At 43.0% G+C, this 15,793-nt stretch overlaps 1 protein-coding gene across 2 annotated transcripts in view; it reads left to right on the plus strand.

Annotated features, from left to right (window-relative positions):
- The first annotated feature begins 5,606 nt into the window (after positions 1 to 5,606).
- LOC120816427 (netrin-G1) overlaps positions 5,607 to 15,793 on the plus strand; it is a 45,720-nt gene continuing 35,533 nt past the window's right edge. The window contains exons 1-2 of one of the 2 annotated variants that reach the window (XM_040172027.2): positions 5,607 to 5,857; positions 10,698 to 11,342. In XM_040172027.2, coding sequence (XP_040027961.2) covers positions 11,097 to 11,342 — 246 coding nt within the window. In that variant the 5' untranslated portion in view covers positions 5,607 to 5,857; positions 10,698 to 11,096. The remainder of the gene's footprint in view (positions 5,858 to 10,697; positions 11,343 to 15,793) is intronic. The other variant, XM_040172023.2, reaches the window with a different exon arrangement.

The raw sequence follows: 15,793 nt of genomic DNA on the forward strand, positions 1-15,793 counted from the left end.
CATCCCAGCAGGTTAACCTCAATGAAAAGTGGATCAGACACGGATGAGCAAATGCTTAGTCAAGCATTTACACACAACACGCACACAAGACACACATAAACACACGCGCGCACATAAATCCAGATAGGGGACTTTATTTTACAGTGTATGCCAACACTCTGAATCAATATTCTCTAAGTGCAACTAAACATTAGCAAGCCGACTCCACATCCAAATGTGTTACCCTCAATCAAAAGTAGATTAGGTAGAGGTCAATGACTACCTTGTCGGCTGCCAATGGCCCATGTTGGAAATAATGAACCTTTCAGAACATGACAGACACAAATAGCATGATATATGACAGTAACACGCTCTGCACAGGTTGCGCAGGCTTAATCACAAGTCAGGTGATTAATATATAGGAACACAAGAAAACTCCTATCCATTAATAGTGTCATGCTTGTGAGACAACACCTGCATAGCACTGCCTACAGAATATAGAGATGGATGTAACAGCAACAGAGAATAATTAATGGCTACTATGAAGTTTTAATTGATGAATGTGGCAGTGGTTAATCTGTGCTAAAACGTGTTAACACGGCCCCAGCATTGGTTGGTAACACTCGGTTTGTTGTCTCCTGAAGGCCTCTAAAGGACGTAGTCAGGTCTATTGCTTTCTGTAATATAATCAAATTGATAGATAATTGATTCTTGGACATTTTTTCATCTGCGTCTGCCTTCTGGGGAGCAGACTAGTGTTCACGCAACCACAGAAAAGCCGAGTATTATTTTCTTCCGATTCATTCTAATGATTTTTGTTTTCATTCCCTCCGACGACGAGATGTGATTTAATACATTTTACACCGTGCTCCAACAATTGACGTCACAGTTTCCAAGTAAATTAGACATTAAACCACTCCAAATGTCATGCTGTTAAAGATCGAGCCACGGAGCAATTAACACGTTATGTCAGCTGATACGGATTTGCAATCTGAAATATGAACCCACGTTGCAGGAGCCCCGGAGAGAGTTTAAAAACATGCCAATTCCCCAGAAATCTCAGCTCTCCTCTCCACCAAGTCTAAACCTTGTCAAGATCAAGCAAAATAACCTCAGGAAATGTATGGACGTTTTGGCATGCCGTACCTAATAAATGTCAAGAGGCTTACATGGGGTTTTAGATATGTCAATCAACACTAGAACCAACAAAAGAAAAACATGCAACGCCTACTTAAGTCTGTTACCGAATGGGAGGCTCTTTTTCACATTACTTTAAAGCTTTTTATTGGACACCCTGCGTACTTCGATTGCATCGTTACGAATGACATTTTCAGTCTAAATCGTCTTGTCGTTACAATTTGAATAAGCCTGTACAAACTATAAGTCAATCGTTTATCCATCAATTAAACTATCAATGGCATCGTGTCATTGCCCCATTGAAGTAAAAAGGCAGCACATAATCTTAACGTGTCAATTGGCCCGGGAATGGTTCACATTTATCACCTCATTAGAGTGTTAATTTCAGCCTCGGTCCAAAAAGGACACTTTCATCTCCTCTCAAATATCGAGGAAGTGATTTGCTGTTATGGTTCAAAATGAGTGGTGCCATCCATCATGTTGTAAAATGTAGCACAGCTTTCAGAGAGGTTGGCGTCTTGCCCGCTTCTCTAAAGGCGAGATAGATATGCCGGCTTCCAGCTGCTTGCTAACATGCTCTGGTTTTTGGGCGGCCGAGGTGTCACCCGCTCACCTCGCGCATATCTGGCAAGCAAGTGTGCCACCCACTCAACAAGCAGTAAGCAATAAGATTCCAGGAGTGCAGAGACTACAGACCCATCCAGCTTTCTTGAATGTCATATATCAGTAGTGGAATTACAATAATGTTTACCAATAACAAAATGTGGCATTTAGAATGTTTCCGTGGTGAATACTGCACTCAGTATTGCATTTGGTTGGATTAATGGATCCATCCTTTGGAATTAACTGGCCTTTTTTTTTTTAACAAAGCCTACCTCTGGTCGGTGCATTGTGATAGGCGGTTGATGGGATTAGACTGGACATGCTCTCGGTATTCAAACACCGTGTTGTTTGATCAAGTATAGAATGATCTATGCGTTTCCCCTCCGGCTCAAAGGTACGTTTTTGTTAGCTTGAATCAGTCTCAGTTTTATCTTGTAACTGTAAAGGGAAATTGTTCACATTGTGTGACTTTTAATGTCAAAAGGTAGAAAATAACCCAGAACATTTCATTTATGCTTCAAAATCTAGTTATTGTGACAATTAATTGGCCAAAGCCACCAAAAGGGAAAGTACTTTTGTCATCGTGTGAGCTGAAGGTCTTTTTCACCGTGGCAGTCATCGCCGGAAATATTTCTTACAGACAGTATTTATTTCGTCCTGTTTTTTTTTTTCTTATGAGACTAACTGCTTTCTGTAGTATACAAGAATGTCACTTGGATTCAGCTGAATGCTATTGTGTTACCAAGCTTTATTTATTGTGAATCCAACACTGGGTGAACATTTAAAGGGAAAAGTCAATACAGTACAATACTTGATTTGTAGGTTACAACTGTGTGAGTCCCTGTCTTGCAGAATGATGTTGCGGTGACACAGTTAGATCGTTGTGCTGGTGATACAGAAAAGGATGAAAAGAGAGAACGGTAATTGCAGTATGTTTTATAACGGATAAGTAAATAGGGATGTTCACAAATAAACTCAATGAACACATTTTATGCTTAGCATCTTAGCTCCCACACAGACCCGTTGCCATGCTTCAATGAGGGTTTTTTTTGGCCATCCCACCTGCTTCCTTACCCTAATCAGTTCCTTTTCTAAGCTGGCATAATCTTCAGAAAAGTGTCACACATTCCTTGTACACAGGAGACTTTTATGTGTCGTAACAACCAACTCAAATTCACAACTATGTGTCACTTGGAGAAAAAATTCACTGTCACATGCCAACATGCCGCTGCTCTACTTATCACTTTAATTAAAGGTGATGTTTCATACCAATTATCAGTAGAGTGCAGACAAAGTAAACTGTTATGACAGCCTTCTTACAAAACCTCTTTAATAGATGAGCATCGTTTGGCAACAGTATGTGAATTTTGATTTAATTAAAGCCTAAAGCACCCAAATACCTCTATGTAAATCAACCGTAAGAAAAAAAAAGACAACTTTGACAAGGAATTTTGAAGTTATCTAATATTCATATACCCTCTAATTGCATGCCATGATTATAACCTTGGCTGTAAGAAAAGCTTTCAAATAATAAAAATGAATTTGGCTTTTATAAGTTTTGCCTGCATGCTGATTCACTCTGCTCCACCTCTGGAGAAAAATCTGATTGAATACACTAATAATATATTTAAACCACACAGAAATGCTAAATGAGAAAAAAAAGACAAGCCTGAAGCTGTATGGAATTAAAATAGTGTTATTCTAACTGGAAACGCGTGGAGAAAGTCTCAACCCACACGTGATGACGACGGGGGTTGAAAAGTGTCCGCGCAGATTCTTTCTCCCCCATCATCTTCATCATCTTCTTTAAGTCCCTTCGTCCTCTCTCTGTAGCTGCCTTTCCTTCTCTTTCTCTCGACTGCACACACACAAACACACACAAACACACACAGACACACAGGCGCACACACAGGGCGTCTGATCCCGTCCCCCTCTGTGGTCCTCCAACCCGCAGCCGGGGTCACAGATGATTAAAGCAGTGGCAGGTGGACTCCACTTTGAAACTATCAATATACCCCGAGAGCTGAATCAAACAGCAAAACCTCCATCTCTGCCAGCGCGAGCTCTCGGTGGCACCGAGGGAGAGGACGCGCAGAGGGTGAGAGGGCAGAATCCCTCCGTGTCCTCATTGTGCACCGTGACGCGCTGCGGAAGAAAAAAAACACCCGCGAAGCAGCTAAGGAGGAATTCCTGACTCTCTGATGTGATTTTAAGCGGGCTTTGTGTATTCATTCAGATGATCTTTGACCCGCGGGGGAAGGCGCGGGGGGAGAGGGGGGGGTCGTGAGGAGGGCCGTCCTGTGTTCCCAGGACGCTGTAGTTTGCAAACATTGAAATTTAAGAAACTGCAATCTGATGGTTGTTGCTCTGCAGTTGAACAAGGGACAGCAAAGGCAGTCTCGCGACGCTGTTGTGATTTCTTGAGCCTCTCATGGGGATTGCTCTTTTAACATTGGGGCTCTGGGGAGATTTTCTTTTAGGCAAGCCAGCAGCAGCATGGCTGCAGGGGGAGGCCATAGCATTCAGTCAGTCCGCCACTTTGGTCTAGACTGAGATAACACAACTATATTTCATTGATTGCCTGCGCATTTCATCAGGCATTTATGGTCTCCAGAGAATGATTCCGCCTGACTTTGGTGGTCCCCTCACATTTCCCATCGCACCACTAGATTTGTGCAGTTTGTGGTTTTCAGGGAAATGCTTCATAAACTTTTGGAAGGATTGCAATGAATTTAGTGGTATTGAAGCAGTTGTAATCACTTTGATATTGATCAGACTAATAATTTTGCACCATCTACAGGTCAACATTTTCATCTCATACTTCAAGCAACAGCAAAACCAGGGACACTCATCAACGCCATGGTGTATTTTCTGTTTAAGACTTATTAACCAATTTTAGCGTCAATAATGACCACTTTTGGAGAATTTGGCATATGCATATCTATCCACCCACCTGTCAATCGGTCTACCTACACTGCTCATAATCAAAATGCCTGAGCACCAAGCGTGTGACTGTCAGGGCAGCAGTAGTATTTCCAGGAGGAATGATTTAATGGAAATGTCAAGAGCAGCAGTCGCTCCAAGCAAAGGATGAACCCTCTGATTCAATGTGAGCCACTCTACCTCAGTGGGGATGAGAGACTTGTTGTCATTCAGCTCCGGTCCTGACCAAAACCTGCTTTTATCAGAACAGAAATGGCTTTGTCAGTTTTTAATGGGATTACAGCTTTCATTGCATATTAATTTGCCAGAAATCAATATGGCTGTGCTCCTATTTGGTGCATTTTGAACACTCAGCTGCTCGGCGTATATTGTTAAGAAAGAGGGATAAAGAGCTGGCAGTTTAACATGTATATTGTGATTTCCTACACAAAAAGATAGAATGAAGAAAACGAAGGTCAACTAGATCCTTTGTAAATTAGATGGTTCTTTAAAAAATAGTTTTTACTGAAATAAAATGTATTCATTACAAACTCCTTAAATAACGACAAACAACTCTACAGCATAATTTATAGCATAAGTAATACGTATTTGTATGAAGAATCCAATCCAGAAAAGGATGAAGGTCTACGGGGCGCTGGAGCTGTCCATGGTACTGAATCCGCCTGCAAGTATTATTACTGTGAAAACCCGTAGAATGTAAAAGCAAAAAAAAAAGCTTCTCAGATGAACACCTGCATTCCTAAATGAGAATATTCCCCATTCTCTTCTGTCTTTCAAAAGAAACATCAACATTTTACCCACACCTCTAAAAACACGAGAAGAGTTGTAGTACCTACACGACACCTTCGGTAGTTTTGCGCCTTCATTGCGCCGCTCAATTACCGCGGTGACCTTCAGATGGGCGCGGTTGTTCGTATCGTGCGATCTCCACCAGTAGGCATCACGCCACAATTAAAATGCGTGTACAGAGCGACCTGTCACCGCGGCTGTTTGCCGTGCTGCTTGGCACCCTGTAGTGGAGAGGGTGACATCTGTGACTCCTCGCCAAGGGAGCCCGGGTAGACGCACCTAACTGTATTTATTCGTTCAGCTCGGCCGAATAATTACGCCGACAACTCCGGCAAGAGGAATTCTTCTATGTTTCATTTTTCCTCTCTTGGCAAACGCAGCTTCAATTCTATCCTTAGAATGGAAGGTAAGATTCTTTTTTGTTGTTGTTGTTTTTCTGAAAGCGTCGAGTCTTGAAGCGGCGTCGGAGTGAAAATTGACCTCTGGTTGGTCATTCGGAGTAACAACCACATCATGTTGTTAATTATATACATTTCCTCGACAATCCTTTTTAATTTAAGCTGAATTCTTATCATGGTTTAGTTCGAATTTGCGCCCGAGGACTTTGGTCCTTAAGTTTCACTGGATTTACTCTCCGCGTGCATCCACCCTCATGTTAGGTGCTGCTGAACTGCGATGGTGAGAAAAGTCGTTATTCGTGGGTCTGATTTGCATGGCGCAGCGTACATTTGATATAACGTCAGTTTATCCCGGGTGAAGGTTTCTCATACGTATTATGCCATGCTGTCGACCATTGTTGTACATTCCGCATTGGCTCTCATCTGTTTGTGTTGGACAATGCCGTAAAATGCGATGCAAACCCTCGCCAAGTAATTATGGGGAAACTTTAAATGGAAAACTCCACTTCAGTGCCACGCACTGCCAGGCTATTTACAAACCTCTTACTATCATGCCTTCTAGACTATTTTCTTTATGTAAAACATGAGGGAGAAAGTCAATTTCGTGGGATTATAGAAAGCATCACGGCGAGATAAAAAATAAAAAAAACCTCGCTTTGTTGAATTGTTCCAACGAGTTGCGTTGCACACAATATCCAATACAGTCAGAAACAGATCTGCCTGATAATTCTCCTGTTACACTGCATTACGTTTTGCGCAGACGCTCAAATTTAACAACCGCGTAAAACATCTACAGAAGTTGAGATTCGGTATTGTCTTTAGGACCCGGCGGAGCGGTGCTATAACTGGACATAGCGGCTCCATCTGAGGAAGGTTGCTTATCTGTCCCCTCCTTTCTCGTCCACAAGTCGGCTGGGTATAGGAAATCTCCCCAAACATCGCAAAGAGCTGCTCACTGGCGGGATGTTTTAATCCGCGCTGATGGACTTTAATGAATTTGCGACCTTGAATCACCTTAAGAACAACTTGAAGTATTTCCCGTGCGCCATTCCGATGGATGCTGCACCAAGCGCCGCGCTGCGTAAAGCCCACCATCTCCTCGACGCACGGTTCTATGAGGTGTAATTAAGCGCGAAAAGAAACGGTCTTACTGAGCAAGTCGCCTTTACATGAAAGGTAAGGTGGCGTTCAACGCATCTGTTGAAAGAGAAGTTGGAAAGGAAAGATAAGTCGTTGTGCTCTCCGAATCATCTCGCATTGATCCATCTATTGTAAAAGTTAATAGAAATTAGAGACAACATACATAACTTGTTGAATGAGCAGCTGGTCCCAGGAGCGCGTTTAAATGTGAGTATTGTTGTGTTTTGAGCATTCAGGCTGCATACCGTTTTGTGTCTGGTGTTGATAATCGCGGCCAAACGGGCAATTACGGGGTTATTGCAGTTGGCTGTTACATGGGCGGATCGTTAATCATTATCAAGTATGAAGTGGGTTAACTGAATAAGACACGAGTGGCTCATGACAGAGAATAAACCCAATCCAAAGCGCTTCGTTCCACTTTAAAAAGTTTTCTTACATTGAGATGCTTTTCTTTGTTTTTCAAGATATGGGAGCGTTTAGATCTGGATCTAGATTTTCATCGTATGCCCTTAATCTAAAGCTGTTGTTATTCTAAAACTATCCCCTTCATCGGCAGTTTCTTCTGAAGAGGAATAATGTGACTTTAACCTGTTGAGCAGCAGGTCAGTAAAGTCAGATCTAGGCGTGCCTCTGCGTATACGACCTGACAACATCTAAAATGATTGGACTTCTCCCCTGGCCCCTGTCCTGTTGCATGAACCCTACACGTCCCGGATTTTAAAATGTTCGCAACATGCGACAGCGTTTTAGCATGTTAGTGGTTCTGAGGTAGAACTTTGAATAATGCATCGCATCAGATTTCATGTGTGCAGACGGGCCGGCTCTCTGGCTGCGCTCCACACCGGGGGACCCTGACATTGTCTCCACGTCAACCATGTATCTCAGGGAGAAAAACCTTTGCATGAAAGCCCAACGCCTCTTGCTGTAAATAGAAGGTGTGCTCAAGGTCCCTCTTTTCCCTCTTTGATTGTAATGTGTTATGCCTGAACGGATTTAGCGCAGCGAGGATGCTGTTGAGAGACAAAGAAAGGAAGAGGGTTTGATGAAAGAAAGATGGACTGAGAGGCCGAATCAGAAAGACAGAATGAAAGAGTGAAAGACAATAAGAAGACAAATACCTGCCAGTACAGACACGCTTCTGCCTGCCAGTCAATGCGCCTGGGACTCATATGAGGGGTTTGTTCTTGGCACAGAGAACGTTGGAAGCGTTAACCAATTTCATTGTTTGCACTCATCAGCCAGTCACAAAGCTGAAGTCTGCTCAAACTGGCTGTGGATCAGAAGCTACTGGTTGTAAGTCAGCGGAAATCAAGAAACACAATGAGGCCTTATTGTATTTGTGCAAATTCTGACCAGGTGCTTGATCCAGGAACCAAATAGCAACTGTTGCATGATAATCCACAGATGGAGAATTTGTTTGGGCCGCCGGATGCTTTTTTGTGTGTTAAAAATCAATAAAACTGTCATCTACAAATCCTCGTAGCATAGGAGAGGTGTATTTGTCCCGTATTTCAGCACCATGGAAGGTTCCCCTCCACTTTGCCCTGTATGGGAGCTAAGAGGCGACCAGAAAGCCACACTCAGACAGAGAGCGCAGCCACACTTTAGCAAGATTACTATAAAATGAATGGAATACATGCGCCATGGTTTTGAAGAGACCGGCTGGGAGTTCGTAGCCAATATAAGCCACGGGGCACTGCTGCCTGCTGACTTTTAAAACACTCTGCCATGCTTGAGCTGCCCAGGGGATGGAATGCAAGCGGACACAAGGGGGTGTTTCAGAGGCTTTGAAAACAAGTGAGGGAAAATAGAGAGAGAGAGAGGGGGGGAAGAGGGTAAGGTGGTCACTCTAAGCTCCAGGCCCTGTTCTTTCCCTGCATATGGAGAGCTGCTCAAATATTGATGACATTTAATATAGAATCTGACTTCATATTTCTCTCAGTGAAATTACAACATTCCTGTGCTTCTCTTGCATTGCGAGTGCAACTGGGTATGAGTTGAAGATGCTGGTGCAGGCTAAGCAATGGTAAAATATTTTAATGTGGCTGTATATTTACAGTTTCACTGTGTCATTTTAACAAAATATTTGGCGTTCCAATCCAATATTCCTGTGGTCAGCTCAATTTTCTTTAATTTATTAGCTTTTTACCTATTAAATAGAAATAGGATATTTATATCAATAGCAGCTGGGAGCTAATTTAACTTTCTTTATAATGTAAGCCAACCTCCAAATCGTCAAGAAGGGTATGTTTAGGTCTGTGGAGCGCATGCAGAAAGGGAACGGTTCATCCCATGATACATTTTTCTTCTAAAACTGATATTTAAAGGTATACATTTTGCCACACACATCCACTCTACAGTATTCATCACTCAGGCCTCAAAGGTGTGTCATCAAATTTGTAATTGGCCTTCGCTTTGAAGTCTTGTTGATTGACATGAGCACATTTAAAGTGTGTGATTTTTTTTCTACCACTTTCTTGTCTGTCACACGAAGGCTGCCATCCGTACCAGCTGACTAGAATCACTTTGAAGTGCGTGCCGAGCCTGAACGGCAGTGCGGATCACTTTTCTGGCTTAGATGAACCTCTGTCATTACAGTTGGAATGTATTCAAGCCAGAAGTCATTTTGTAAAATGGGCATTAGAATAGAAGCAGTAATTGCTTTAGATGTGGTCAAAATGTTCAGTCCAAGACAAGATGGCCAAGTTAAAATACTGAATTCTAATGCTTCCATATGCCAGCAGGGATAACAGAAACCAGCCTGCACGTGGGAGCCGCAGCAACTCATTATGAGGAATTTCTATTTCCCAAATGTGATATGAATCGTTCTCCTTTCAAACAATAAACTTTCCTCCACTTTTGTTAATTTATTTGATTTGACTCATGATAAAAACTGTAATCTCATGACACAATAGCAATAGTAGCACTTTGAACAAGAAAGACTCCACATGCTTCAAACCACATACTATCTCGACTTTTTATTCTAACAGTGACTGTCGGTCACAGATTTAGCCTGCAGGGAAGAGTCTAAAGCTGTTCACTGGAAAGTTGGTAGATCCACTGCCCGGACCAGCTTGTGGCATTTTTTGAAGTCTGAATCTGTGTTACAAATTTGAAGTGACCCGTACTGACAATTTAGAGGGGATAACTCTACATGCTTGCGGAAACTGTGCCCTCAGTGGCAATACGTTCAATTAAAATGTTCACTTACGACAAAATAGTCTTTTTTTCACAAGGGCAAACAAAGTGTTACTCTATTGCAGGTGGCTGAATATTACTGCTCAATGTTTTTCCTCCACTGCCACCCACACACCTTGTACATGAGACATGAGGACACGAGTAAGGCCATTTGACTGATGGCTCGTGATAGCTCTCTCAAATAGACAAGCAGAACTCTACATTTGGCTGAAAGAGCAAGAAAATCGGAAAAAGCAATAACTCCTGTGACCTAAAACACTGAAATAAGCCGTTTTGCATGAAAATCAAATGGCGATTAGGCTTCGCTGAACTAGCTCAATTTGAATTCCATGCAGTGATTTTGGCAAGGTTATTTTTGTGGGATCCGTATAAACAGTGTAATGTTTGTGGATACATCATGTATGTCCTCAGCCCATTTAGAACGTCTGTTAACATTATAGTAACAATAACAGTGTGTCAAATCTTTTGTTTTGTTTTTTACCAAACTGTATTTTTCCCCATTTCTTCTAGGATGCTGGAAAAACGGCAGGAGATCAAGTTCAGACATCTGACAGCCACTGACTTATGAGGAGTGTCACTCCTCTCTGCACATCCCATCTGACCGTTGGTTGACCCTTTCATCAACGCTCAACACTCGTGAAGAAACTCCCTGGTTGACACACCTCATCAGCCGGGGCGAAGTGGCAGCAATCAAATAGCGAACAACTGAACGGTGGCTAATCGTTGCCTGAAGCCACTCACGCAAAAGTAGCAACATGCTGCCCCAGTCCCCGACTGCGCTGTTGCACCTCTCAAAGCTGCAGTTGAATTAGAAAATTCCCAGAGAAAGAAGCCTTTTGTGGACAAAGCAGTAAGGCTGTAAACGAATAAAAGAAGTTTCCACAGAAACCACACAGAACGACATCAGCGATGCTTTGGCCCATATTGTTCAGCCTGCAAGCCGTGTGCACCAGTGTGTCACATGCCATGCAACATTACCCGGCAGCCTGGGGACACTATGACGTGTGCAAGTCCCAGATCTATACAGAGGAGGGCCTGGCGTGGGACTACATGGCCTGTCAGCCTGAAGCCACCGACATGACAAAGTACCTGAGAGTGGCCCTCGACCCCCCAAATATCACGTGTGGAGATCCGCCCGAAACGTACTGCGCTTTGGTGAGTCGTAACCTCGCCTGTCCCGCGATGGAGACGGATGAGATTGTAGGCAGTATCACACAGCATACTGGGTCAGGGATAGAGAGCAATGCATACAATGCAACGTGCTGCCAGTGCAGCACAGAATCATTTGCACATCTGGTCTTGTGCATTACGGCACAGCGCAGTCACTAGTCGATCTATGCACGCAACTTGGAGAATAAAGGTACACGCACACGCATACATAATTACATATACACGTGTAGTACAAATACGCAACAGGTAATTAATAAAAATAACATTTCTGTGTGGTCTAACTGACCACACTGAATTTGTCATATTTCCAATAGTACTGAGGTTCATCTCAACATAATGTCTTGTGTGTGTGTGTGTATATATATATATATATATATATATATATATATATATTGTAAAAAATCCTGCATACAATTGACGAAGTCAAGTGTTGTTCTGTTGTTTGTGTCCTCAAATACAAGTATAAATATGCAGCATTCTGTAATGACAAAAATGTAATATTGGCTTTTGCAAACCAGTCCGACGTACACAAACACACAAACACATAAACTAGGGAGGTGATCAGCATCAACAGTGATTAAACAGTCGGTAATTGTACTGATGCAGTTGTTATGCATTACACGGACCCCCTCACTGTTCAGCCTTATGGTTCAATGGGCCTTTATCAACCATTATCAACAGTTCAACCCCAGGTTGCATTTGTTCAGTATCACACTCAAAGTAAGAGCAAGAGCCCATAAGCTTTAAAGTGCTTCGTAAAAAGCTGTGTGTGTGTGTGTGTGTGTGTGTGCCCGCAGAGAGCTCCTGGAGTAAATATTTACCAATTAAAACGGGCATCTTTAAAAGGGGAGTTCTTATCCTCGCAGCTCCAGATGGCATTGGGACATTTAATGCCACTATGGGATGAAAAAGGAGCCGAACGTCAGTAGTGACGTTCTGTGAACTCCTATAGCAGAACAAACAGAAAAATCTTTATCAGCACATTAGATTTCTGTAAACACCCAACATTAACGTAACGCAGGGAATATAAGGACAAAATAGAAACAGAGGTGAGGCCGGTCCTCGAGTCAACCGGATAAACTGCAGTTAAAAATGCTTTCTCACGACTCTGTCCATGTTTAAAAAAATATATAATATATAATATAATTTCCTATTCAGTATACAGCATACACATTGCCTTCATGGATTTAGCTAATTTGTCACTTTATACTGACTATAGTTTTTTTAATTTTTTTAATTTTAATTTTTATTTATTGTTTTAAAGTAATTTATTTATAGATGTATTAATAAAGCTACAACGAGTGAATGTATACTTGTTTATGGACTGCTCACTCATGCAAAGCTTGCTTACCCATCGCTTGTATTACGGTGTGTGGTTAGCGACTACATTTAAATAACCAGGTGGTTTAGTGTAATCATTCGATTTTGTTAACAAAACATGCCACTTACTTTAATGTTGAGAGAGCGCGAAGCAACAAGAGCAAAAGGCTACCAAATAATGTTGAAGCCAACCTCCAAATCATTAGGAAGGCTGTGTTTATGAACGCATACGGGCGGCCATGGGAGGGAACGGCTCATCCCGCGTTCCCGAGGACGCGCGGCCATGATGGCGTACATAGTAAAGTGTTAAATGTTGCGACATTTAGCTCACAGAAACGCTATGCCCTTAGCTAAGTCCCGCCCCCTGCTGCTTCCATTTCAATCCGTGGATCACTAAATAACTGCCCCTCTACACCAGCCTCATACCATTTAAGCGGTCACACGACTGTCCTGACTGTATCTGTCAGGAGGCCAGGCCCACCTTTGACACACATCTGAGGTCATTACCGTCCAAATGATCAAATACACAAGCTCCTCCTGCACCCGCTTGTTGTGCGTTTGATCTGTTTACGTCCTCGGCCGGCGCAAAGGCAGAATGACACTGGTGACCTTATCCGCCGGTGCTTCCTGAGAGTTCGTTGGAGATGAGAGCAGCATGCAGATGAGCTCTTTCAGTCAATCACCATCACAGTCGCCTGCGGCATAACCTAATCACTTTCCCCAGGAGGTTGGTTTCCCTCGTAGTGGATGGTCAAAGAGTTCCCGATGCCTCATTCCCCGTCCCTCCTCTCCGTCTCGTACCTTCCCATCTTTGTCGCTCAAGGATGTTCGTGTTTTTCTGTCCAAAATTAGCTGTGCTGAATGTAGCGACGTCACAGTGGATCATTTCAATAATTCATTTTGATGTTGGGGCTGTTTTGCCTAGAATGTTTAGGACAAATGATAAAGGGAGTTCAGAATAAACAGTGTCAGGGAGTTAGCCCCGTTTTTATTTTTAGCTGCAAAGCTTCGGGGGTTCTTCAAAGTGTTTTGGTAATAATGCTGTTCTCCTGAGTCACTTGACCTGAACTGAACAACATGTTAAGGTCTCTCTTTCCACTTAAATGCTGTGTGCAGGCTAATGAAAATGCTGGATTCATTTCCATTTTTTTCTCATATTCAGCATTTTAATAGATTGATACAATTGATTCGATTAATACTCGATCGCACCACTTGCACCTTAATGAACAACATCCCGTAATAAACTCTTGACCGTTGTCTGCATCTGAAACCACCTGTAATATTTTTTCTATGGTTAACAGACCTGAGTTGTATTTCATTTAAGCACTTATCCCTCTTTTAAAATCCAAATCAAGCTGACTGGTTAATTTGACAGCAATTCATACGAGTAGCAGGCCATCACATCGTCTTCTTTGAGCGAGGAGGTTTAATTTTCCATGCAAATCAGAGTCAAACCAAATCCGTCGTGGTTGCCAAGTAATGGGCACAGGCGTGTTTATTCCACAAAATGTAAATAAGCGTTTGGCAGATGGCTGCAGCAGGATCTTGAAGTTTTCACAATCTGAATCTGCTGGGTAAATACGCTCTGTTTTGTTAAGCAGAACGCCCCGACAAGCATTTCAAACTGCGGCTGCCACGGTGGAGCACTGTTTGGATTTGCTCATTACGGAACTTTTCTCCCAGTGGTTTGAAACACGGCAGGAAAGAAATTTTCCCGAGCACACATGTGCAGGGGTGCTCACATTTTCACGAGCACCCCTGTTCTCCAACAACCTCCACACCGGTCAGGCAGCAGCTCTAAACGAACGAACGGGATTCTCAGACCCCAGTTAGGCGTCATCGGGCCCAACACGCTCCCAGGGATCCGCAGCCGAGCCGATACATCCACGCCACGTTTGGCAATTGTATAAACATTTGTGTGACCGATTCGGTAATGGCGCTTATTCCAGCAACTCCCGAGTCTTAGCAGGGCGGATTCTTGTAATTCCACTGAACTTTGTTCAGTTCTCTCAGAATGGATGAAAGGAGTTGGCGGCTGCCAGTTCACCACGCAGCCCCCCCCCTCCGAGGCTTACAAAGCAGAGACGAGACGAGAGCTCCCGCTAAGCCGCTGGGAGACCGCCACGTTATTGACAGTCAATGCTGCAGACTTATCTCCGCTGGCAATGACGGGTCATTGTGAACTTTTAATCTGCGTCCTACACGCCCGCAGGAATTGACGTAAATTGATTATAGACAAGAAGAAGGAGAGTAACCGTTGTTTTCGTCCATTTAGCCAGTTGCGCTTCGGAGGAAAGGCTATGGCTGCCTGGTTTCAATGGGGGTTTTCAGGAAGTAAAACCAGAGCCAAAAAATTGTATTCCTTGTCAGTACTGCTGCAGTTTGGCAATGGTCCTCTATCCCCACATATGCCTTTCATATCGCGAGAAAGACAAATATCGCAACATGGCTTTGTTGTTTTCTGGTATTTCAATAGCTAAATAAAACACGTAACTTCTTACATTACATTTACATTTTTGAGTGATTTGTGGTTAGCAATTTAGACACATTTAATATTACATATTACAGCTTCACCACATGATTCCAATGAAAGACGATCAATTAGAACGTTGATAATCCAAAATTTAAGCCATTAACACATGGTGTGGTTGGAGAAAGGTCAGCTTTAGGTCAAATACTGAAAAAATAAATGCATTCCCTATTGTATTTTCTAGTTTTTATTGAGGCACAAAATTATGTTGCGTTTGCAGAAAGCAGTTTAGTGTACAATAATTTTCTATTCTGTAGTGAACATTTTAAAGGGGGTTTCATACATTTCACTGAAACTCTTGTGCACCTCTAGCGCTCTGAATGGCCGAGCGGTTCAGAGGTCAAACCAGGACTCGCCTCTTTGATCCCTGTGCCCTTCCTCCTCTTACTTGTTATGGGACAGGAAACAGTTGGAGCGCTCAGCGTCCTGTCAACCCTGTGCCCTTGACTGTGTTCCAAACTGGCCCTCCCCAGCACATCATCACCGCGCCACTGCGTACCAAGACACCTAGATGACATGCAACATGTCCCATGACACCAGGATGCGGGGTGGAAAGTGGAGAGAGGGGGGGACAGGGGGGGTGGCA

Source organism: Gasterosteus aculeatus, chromosome 3, assembly GCF_964276395.1.
Source record: "Gasterosteus aculeatus chromosome 3, fGasAcu3.hap1.1, whole genome shotgun sequence".
Lineage (NCBI taxonomy): Eukaryota > Metazoa > Chordata > Actinopteri > Perciformes > Gasterosteidae > Gasterosteus > Gasterosteus aculeatus.